The sequence below is a fragment of the Triticum urartu genome, chromosome 4A, assembly GCF_056163025.1.
Source record: "Triticum urartu cultivar PI428250 chromosome 4A, HENAU_Tu73, whole genome shotgun sequence".
Taxonomy (NCBI): domain Eukaryota; kingdom Viridiplantae; phylum Streptophyta; class Magnoliopsida; order Poales; family Poaceae; genus Triticum; species Triticum urartu.
In genome coordinates, this window is record NC_141876.1 from 123,152,158 (window position 1) to 123,161,556 (window position 9,399).

Here is a 9,399-nt window from a genome sequence, read left to right on the forward strand (position 1 = left end):
AGTTAGAGCCCAATGCCTCACTCGGGTTCAGTTAGAGCCAACGCCTTGCACACACACGCGTATGTGTACGAGAGAAACGCGCATCGCTCGGCGCCCGACCTCCCACCGTAATCGGGAACTCCCCGAAATTTTCCTCGCCCTCGCTTCTACCACGGTTTTTTCCGTCATGGACGGCCCAAAGAATGTCATGCAACTGCGTCTCCGGCCCGCCTAGGATGAAAAGCCCATTTTCTGTCATGATTTTTTGTCATAGAAGTAGGAGCCCACCACATCTATGATGATATCGGGTTTTGTCACAATTATCGTCATAGAAGTGTCATATGTATGACAGAAAAAATTTTGTTCGGCCCAAAATGTCACGGATGTGTCTTTTTTTTTGTAGTGCTAGGAGATACTAGCAACGAGAGAGAGGGATTGCATCTTCATACCCTTGAAGATCACTAAGCGTAATCATTACAAGAATGCGGTTGGTGGAGTCGTACACGCAGCGATTCAGATCGCGGTCGATTCCGATCTAAGCGCCGAACAACAGCGCCTCCGCGTTCAACACATGTGCAGCCCGGTGACGTCTCCCATGCCTTGATCCAGCAAGGAGGAGGGAGAGGTTGGGGAAGACAACTCCAACAGCAGCACGGCAGTGTGGTGGTGGTGGAGCAGCGTGGTTCTCCAGAAGGGCTTCACCAAGCACTACGAAAGACGAGGAGGTGGAGAGGTAGGGCTGCGCTGAGAGAGAGAGACTTTTGTGTATGGCAGCCCCAAACCCCCACTATATATAGGAGGATGGGCAGGGGCTGCGCCCCCTCTAGGGTTACTTCCCTAGGGGGGCGGCAGCCCTAGATGGGATAGAAGGGGGTGGCCAAGAGGGGAGAGAGGGTGGGGCGCCCTAAGGTTGGCCTTAGGCCCATATGCGCCTAGGGTTTCCCCCCTCTCCCCTTTGCTGCGCCATGGGCCTTGGTTGGAGGCGCACCAGCCCACTCAGGGGCTGGTCCCTTCCCGCTCTTGGCCCACGCAAGCCTCCGGGGCCGGTGGCCCCTCCCGGTGGACGCCCAGAACCCTTCCGGTGGTCCCGGTACATTACCGGTGATGCCCGGAACACTTCTGGTATCCAAATCCTCACTTCCTATATATCATTCTTTACCACCGGACCATTCCTGAACTCCTCATGATGTTCGGGATCTCATCCGGGACTCCGAACAACATTCGGTAACCACATACATACTTTCCCTATAACCCTAGCATCATCGAACCTTAAGTGTGTAGACCCTACGGGTTCGGGAACCATGCAGACATGACCGAGACATCTCTCTGGCCAATAACCAACAATGGGATCTGGATACCCATGTTGGCTCCCACATGTTCCACGATGATCTCATCGGATGAACCACAATGTCGAGGATTCAATCAATCCCGTATACAATTCCCTTTGTCTATCGACATGTTACTTGCGCGAGATTCGATCATCGGTATCTCTATACCTCATTCATTCTCGTTACCGGCAAGTCTCTTTACTCGTTCCGTAATGCATGATCCCGTGGCTAACTCGTTAGTCACATTGATCTCATTATGATGGTGCATTACCGAGTGGGCCTAGAGACACCTCTCCGTCATACGGAGTGACAAATCCTAGTCTCGATTCGTGCAAACCCAACAGATACTTTCGGAGATACCTGTAGTGCACCTTTATAGCTGCCCAGTTACGTTCTGATGTTTGGTACACCCAAAGTATTCCTACGGTATCTAGGAGTGGCACAATCTCATGGTCTAAGGAAATGATACTTGACATTAGAAAAGCTTTAGCAAACGAAATACACGATCTTGTGCTACGCTTCAGATTGGGTCTTGTCCATCACATCATTCTCCTAATGATGTGATCCCGTTATCAATGACATCCAATGTCCATGGTCAGGAAACCATGACCATCTATTGATCAACGAGCTAGTCAACTAGAGGCTTACTAGGGACATATTATGATCTATGTATTCACACATGTATTGCGGTTTCCGGTTAACACAATTATAGCATGAACCATAGACAATTATCATGAACACGGAAATATAATAATAACCACTTTATTATTGTCTCTAGGGAATATTTCCAACAGATAAAACTACCAGAAATGGCATGTCTTTTCTAACTGCAAGCGTAGCCAGTTGCATGTGCCCAATGATGTTCAATCGAAGGCTGGCAAGAAGAGGGATTTTATTTGAAGACTGATGCTTTTTAGTTCTTCTGATAGGTCAAGTCTAGTTGAGAGACATTATGTAAGGGCTAGATCATTCTGGATGGTTCTGAATTTACATTCGAACCCTGCCTCTATATTTTCCTTGTCTTGAAAACAGACCAAGTACAATGAAGTTTTAACTAACACAGATTTTCATCAGTACTTTTTCATCGCACGAACCAGGAAACCATCACAATGACAATGTCCATCTAATTTTACATGGTGCTATTTCTATTTCTGTTTGTATACCAGAGGCCACACATTTTATTTTGTCTGTGGCTGCTGCATAATATCATTTGTAGGATTTGCCACTATTGTTCCTATTCTGAACGTAAAGGATTCAATAGAAGTGGAAACATCAGTACTAAATTCTGCTATGTAAACAATCTTCGTTAGAATATAAGACACCAAAACCTTTCCATCCATCACAAAAGACCATTCACAAGATTTTTGTACAAAATTTTCGAATGAGCACACTAGACCCTAGTGCACACATGTCATGTGAAAGAAACAGAGTAAAAAATAATGCTAGCACTCGCTACAGAAGTCTCTTGTGAAACAAAGTAAAAACTAATGCTATCAATTACTACAGAAGCACCAAACAGTGGGCTTATTTGCTCAATCTATGGAGCTAGATGTTCCTCTCCTTTTCTACAATAAGGAATCCCTTCTTCTTGCCACTTTCAATCCAAACTCCCTTGTGTGACCTACTGATATGATGAACAATCTGAAAGGAAAATCAATGGCATTTAGTCTTAAAATTTATTACGAGAGAGTGTTCGCAATATTTGTACAAATTTGTCAAAAGAGATTCCTACAAATTCTAAAGGCTATAACAAGGGCAGCCTTCATGTTAACTAGAGCATAATCTTCATGAAGTGCAGAGGATACACCGTTTTACTTGCTGATGCCATGACAATAGTAACGGTGCTTCCTTAGCTTGCTATTGTCCTTGGCAATCACAAAGCAACCCGGCTTCTTGTAGTGTTCCACTCCCACATTGGGATGATTTCAGATATAGCGATCCCTCTAAAAAGAAAGAAAGAAACAAAAACCTAGATTAGTCCCTAAATTTAGTTTACCACACTCAATTAGGAAGTCGAGAGAAAAGCGCTACCTCTTGGTCAGTACAACCATATTCAGAGTTTTGGTTTTCAAAGAAGCAGATCATGCATTGGGTCATTTGATTCTTCTTAAGTCTTCTAAGGTTCTTATCCGAGAAGCTCCTGTGAGCGTCCCTCTCGATCTACAACAGTCAAACAGTTTTCAAAATTAGTCAGTTAAGTTCATGCGTACGAGCAACAAAAATGCAGCTAGTAGTAAAACATAATGGGCAATTGGTCTTCAAAAAGGCTCAAACAAATGAATGATCTGCTGTCACATGGCATACCATTGGAAATTTCTGCATCGTCACAATATGATCAAACACTAAGGAAAGATACACATTCCTCACCAAAACAGCTATATGATAAATCCCCAACTTCAAATGACCAAAGGTTTTCACGTAGGCTTAGCGATGGCTGTAGTCTTGACAACAAAGGCTAAAGGAGCAACGTGACTAGATTTACCAAAAAAGGCTTTCGCCCCGCTTTATAAATAAAGCAAACCGCCAGAGAGCACACATACATGGAGTAGTTCAAACACACACACCCAAGTCCCACAAGAGGAAGTACAAAAGGTTCTGCTGAGGGCACAGCTCAACAAGCCCAAACAAAAAGGAAAAAAGGGCGCCGGAACACACAACATGCGCCTAGTCTGGCTTCGGAGGAGGCAGAGGGGGCGGCGGCGACAGTTGGACGGCCATCGAGCGAAGGTCAGCGATGAAGGCGGAGATGGCGTCCCGGTCCTGTGGGTGGCTAAGAGACCGCCAAAGCTGCAAGTAACCAGACAGTTTTAAAAGAGCGCTAGTAGCCCGTCGAAGAGGAGTGCGCTAGATCACAAGTTCATTGCGGATCGTCTAGAGAGTCCAAACGATAGCCCCAATATCAAGCCACCTAATGCGGCAAGAAAGCAGGGGGGTTCTGGAGTTCAGCAAATAGGTCGGGGAAGTTGGTGTGACACCAATTCCCACCCACCACCTCTCTAAAGCAGCTCCACACAAATTGAGCAGACACACAAGAGAAGAAGATGTGATTCGAGTCTTCGGGGACACCGCATAGCGGGCATAGGCCAGAGCCCGGGCCATTACGTTTGTGGACCTTGACCCCAGACGGGGTCCGTCCACGAATCCATTGCCACATGAAGATCTAGATTTTCAGTGGTAGGTGGATGGACCACACCGCTGTCAGGGGGAGGCGCGGTGGAGGGTGCGATGGCCTGGTACACAGACTTGGTGGAGAATTGGCCTGACGGCTCAAGGAGCCACCTCACCTGATCCTGGCCAGCGTCCACCACCGACTCGTGGAGAGCGACGCAATCAAGCAAATCACGCGAGGCGGCGGAATCCGGAGGCCCAAATGGCCTCCGGAATGTGAGGTGCCCTAAGTCAATAAGGGCCCTCTCTACTGAGATCGAAGGGTCGACAGCGATGGAGAAGAGGTCAGGGAAGCGCGCCGTGAAGGGGGTGTCGCCGGCCCACCGGTCAAACCAGAATAGAGTCACGGTCCCAGATCCAACCGAGATGGAGGTAAAAATGCGGAGGACTGGGAGAAGTTGGACGACCGACTGCCAAAACTAGGAACCGCCAGTTTGCTGACAGAAGGCTAGGGGTTGCCCACGCAGGTACTTGTTCCGGATGATGTCTAACCAGAGGCCACCGTGACCTTACGAGATGTGCCAGAGTGAGCGGGATAGGAGGGCAATATTCATGGGCTTAGAGAACATGATACCGAGGCCACCTTGTTCCCGAGGCTTGCAAATGTCAGGCCAACTAACCATATGGTATTTCTGCTTATTGTTGTCGCCTGCCCAATAGAAGCGAGACTGGACTTTGGCAATCTCATGGTGTAGAGTCTCGTGAAGGCTGTAGAAGCTCATGAAGAACAAGAGGAGGCTGTAGAGGGAGGAGTTGATGAGTCCGGGCCGCCTTAGACAACCACCTACCCTGCCAAGGCTCTATGTGCGTTTGCAACTTGGCCACGGTTAGACGCAAGTCAGCGAGGCAAGCCAAGAGTCACTAATGGGCGTTCCCAAGTATGTCATGGGGAAGGAGCCCAGGTGGCACTTGAGCCGGTTGGCAATGTTCAGGCACTTCGCTAGAGAGTAGCCCATGACCATCACATCACTCTTGTCAAAGTTGATCTTGAGGCCAGACATTTGTTGGAAGCAGAGGATAAGGAACTTAAGGTTAGGGATGTCCGATTCCGAGCCTTCGACCATGATGATGGTGTCGTCGGCATACTGGAGAAGGGACATCCCTGAGCCGCCGGCCGGGTGGGGGGGTGATCCCACGGATATGGCCAACAGCCTTAGCCTTATCCAAGATGGCGGCAAGCACATCCACCACCATGCTGAACAAGAATGGGGAGAAGGGGTCACCTTGTCTAACCCCACAGAGAGTGGGGAAGTAAGGGCTGATCTCACCATTGATGTTCATAGCAGTGCGACCACATGAAACCATCTACATCACTCTGGTGATCCATCAGTCATCAAAGCCTTTCCGAAGCAAAACTTCCCAAAGGAAGGACCAACTAACAATGTCGTACGCCTTATGGAAATCGATCTTCAGGAAAACCGCCCTGAGGTGCTTAGACCGGACCTCATGGAGTACTTCATGAAGACTAGCACCCATCCAGGATATACGTCCCTTGAATGAAGGCGGACTAGTTGGGGTGGGTAATGTGGTCGGCAAGTAGGGTCACCCTATTGGCGTACACTTTCGCCAGAATCCGGAAAATCACATTGATGACTGTGATCGGACGAAACTGGCGGATGTCGGAAGCCCCAGGCACCTTGGGGATGAGGGAAATGATCCCATAGTTGAGGCGCCCAAGGAGGATAGACCCAACATACAACTCGTCGAAGATGGCCATGATCTCAGGTTTAATCATGTTTGAGAAGGTCTGGAAGAATTTAACCGGGAGGCCATCTGGACCTGGAGCCGAGGTAGGATTCATGCCTCTACTGGCAGCCCAGACCTCACCCTCGGAGAAGGGGGTTGTAAGGGCCACGTTCTCCGCATTAGAAACCAGCTAGAGGCCGGTCCAGCAATCATGGGCCAGAGAAAAGCCGCTCTGAGGAGCGGCAGAGAACAGGGACCTATAAAACCCGTCGACATGGGCCCGGATGTCATAGGGGGACTGCAGGAGAGTCAGGCCATCCTAGAGGAGCGGGATGGTGTTGCGTCTACGGCGGCCATTCGCAATGGCCTGAAAGTAGGCCGTGTTCGTGTCTCCCTTCAATGCCCATTTCTGGGCGCCACGAAGACGCCAGTAGGCCTCCTCATTGGAGTAGATGACAGAGAGTTGGTCTTCCAAGTTGTAACGGGAGAGCCACTCGTCAGGAGAGAGTCTGGTCGCGTCGGCACGCAGGTCCAGGGCCTGGATGGCGGTCAACAGGGCCTTCTTGCATTCGCGGAGGTCACGCCCCAGGTTGGCACCCCATCCCTTCATGAACTGCCGGCCACTCTTGGCACATAATTGCCATGAGTCGATGGCCAAGGGGGGGCGGGGATGGGGGTGAGCACGAGCCTCCACCCAGCGAGCGCCGATCGCCTCCGCGAAACCAGCTTGGGACAAACAGAATGTCTCAAACCAGAATCAGGGGTTGGGGGAATCAGTGGCCGCTCATCGACGGAGGACAGGAGGAGGGGCATGTGGTCGGAGCCAATCCGGGTGATGGCCCGAGGGAAGCTAGGGAGCAGCGGAGGTCCCATTCAGGGGAGACTAGGACCCTGTCAAGGATGGACTGGGTCGGGGATGTCTGACGATTGGTCCAGGTATATCTGGCACCAATCCTATCTATCTCACAGAGACCAAGATCAGAAATGCAGTCATTAAATATTTGCATCCGCGCAAAGTTGACATTCGTATTGCTCTTGTCTTCGGCAAATCGGAGGAGGTTAAAATCGCCTCCAACCACCACTGGAAGAGAGGCAGCCGAAACCTTCCGGTGGAGCTCCTCGAGGAAGGAGGCCGACCTACTGTGGTATGTCGGTCCGTAGACGATAGTGACCTCCCACTTGAAGTTAAGTGCCCATTCGAAGAGTTCCATGCTAACAAAGGACTAGCCCCGGTCCATGCTATACCCACCTCGAAGGTGGCATCCTTCACACCGAAAAGGATGCCACTCGAATGGCCGGTGCTCCCACTAGAAGGGAGCCAATGCCAAGTGAAGAGGTGGGAGCTCAGACGGTCGAGCCCCGGAAGAGAGAATTCCGTGCGCATGGTTTCTTGGATGGCGACAAGGTCAATGTGTTCATCTTGCATGTACTCGATGAGTTGGCGGAGACGGCCATCATGGCCGGAGCCACGGATGTTCCAGAAGAGGGCACGCATTAAGGAGCCATTGGGGGGCTGCTTGACCCCAGGACACGAGACGCGCTTTGGGCCCGAAGAGCAGCGGTACGAGAGCGCGTGTGACCACGAAGCTCGGCCGTAGCAAGTGGAAGAATACCACCGGCACGCCGATGCTGTGCTAGGGTGGAGTCCTCCGTAGAGGGTGGGGGAGCGGTAGGCGTGAGCATAGCCACACGGGCTTCCACTAGTCTACTGTCAAGAATCTCATGGGCCCGAATGGCCTCGATTTGGACTAGGGGGCAGCCTCCCCCCTGAAGATGATCGCGGAGTCAGTTGCAACCTTCGCAAGGTGACCAAGCAGAACTGAATCGTGAGCAGAAAAGGAGCAAGTTATAGCAGAGGAGGGGAAGACAGGGGTACCTCGCTCCAGATTCCGGGCAGCGGCCCGGAGCTCTGCCCGCTCGGGAATGGGCAGAGCGGGGCTACCATCCGGTCGAGCAGCGTCGAGCCGAGCACTACAGCGGGAGGCCGTCATCGGCGAGGAGGTTGACCGGCCACACCAAGAGTAGGCCATGGACTACGGAGGGGGAGGGGGAGCAGCCACCGGCGTGGTCACCCGCGATTCCCCGCCCGCATCGAGGGCCGACAGGGAGGTCGGCTATGGCGTGATACGTCTCTGTCGTATCTATAATTTTTGATTGTTCCATGCCAATATTCTACAACTTTAATATACTTTGGGCAACTTATTATATTATTTTTTGGGACTAACATATTGATCCAGTGCCCAGTGCCAGTTCCTGTTTGTTGCATGTTTTATGTTTCGCAGAATATCCATATCAAACGGAATCCAAACGGGATAAAAACGGATGGAGAATATTTTTGGAATATTTGGAGAATTCCAGAAGAAAAATCCACGCGAGACGGTGCCCGAGGAGGCCACGAGGCAGGGGGTGTGATACGTCTCCGTCGTATCTATAATTTTTGATTGTTCCATGCCAATATTCTACAACTTTCATATACTTTTGGCAACTTTTTGTGCTATTTTTGGGACTAACATATTGATCCAGTGCCCAGTGCCAATTCCTGTTTGTTGCATGTTTTTTGTTTCGCAGAATATCCATATCAAATGGAGTCCAAACGGAATAAAAACTGACGGAGATTTTTTTGGAATATATATGATTTTTGGGAAGAAAATCCACGCGAGACGGTGCCTGAGGTGGCCACGAGGCAGGGGCGCGCGCCTGCCCCCTAGGCGTGCCCCTGACCCTTGTGGGCCACCCGTAAGGCGGTTGATGCCCTTCTTTCGCCGCAAGAAATCTAATATCCGGATAGAGATCGTGTTAAAATTTCAGCCCAATCGGAGTTACGGATCTCCGGGAATATAAGAAACAGTGAAAGGGTAGGATCTGAGAACGCAGATACAAAGAGAGACAGAGAGACAGATCCAATCTCGGAGGGGCTCTCGCCCCTCCCTTGCCATGGAGGCCATGGACCAGAGGGGAAACCCTTCTCCCATCTAGGGAGGAGGTCAAGGAAGAAGAAGGAGGAGGGGGTCTCTCTCCCCCTCACTTCCGGTGGCACCGGAGTGCCACCGGGGGCCATCACCATCACCGCGATCTACACCAACACCTCCGCCATCTTCACCAACATCTCCATTACCTTCCCCCCTCTATCTATAGCGGTCCACTTTCCCGCAACCCGCTGTACCCTCTACTTGAACATGGTGCTTTATGCTTCATATTATTATCCAATGTTGTGTTGCCATCCTATGATGTCTGAGTA

The 9,399-nt window shown here is 50.5% G+C and overlaps 1 protein-coding gene across 1 annotated transcript; it reads right to left on the minus strand.

The window, feature by feature from the left end:
• Positions 1-6,480: 6,480 nt before the first annotated feature.
• Positions 6,481-7,372, minus strand: LOC147975066 (uncharacterized). The gene is made up of 2 exons (XM_087520259.1): positions 7,129-7,372; positions 6,481-6,887 (listed from the first exon to the last, which is right to left on the minus strand). Exons 1-2 carry the CDS (start codon positions 7,370-7,372, stop codon positions 6,481-6,483), a joined length of 651 nt encoding a protein of 216 aa, XP_087376385.1.
• Positions 7,373-9,399: the final 2,027 nt, after the last annotated feature.

Coding starts and splice junctions, on each gene's coding strand:
- LOC147975066 (XM_087520259.1), bottom strand. CDS start 7,372: ATGGAACTCTTCGAATGGGCACTTAACTTCAAGTGGGAGGTCACTATC. Junction 6,888..7,128: donor CATTTCTGATCTTGGTCTCT/GTGAGATAGATA, acceptor GTTTGTCCCAAG/CTGGTTTCGCGGAGGCGATC.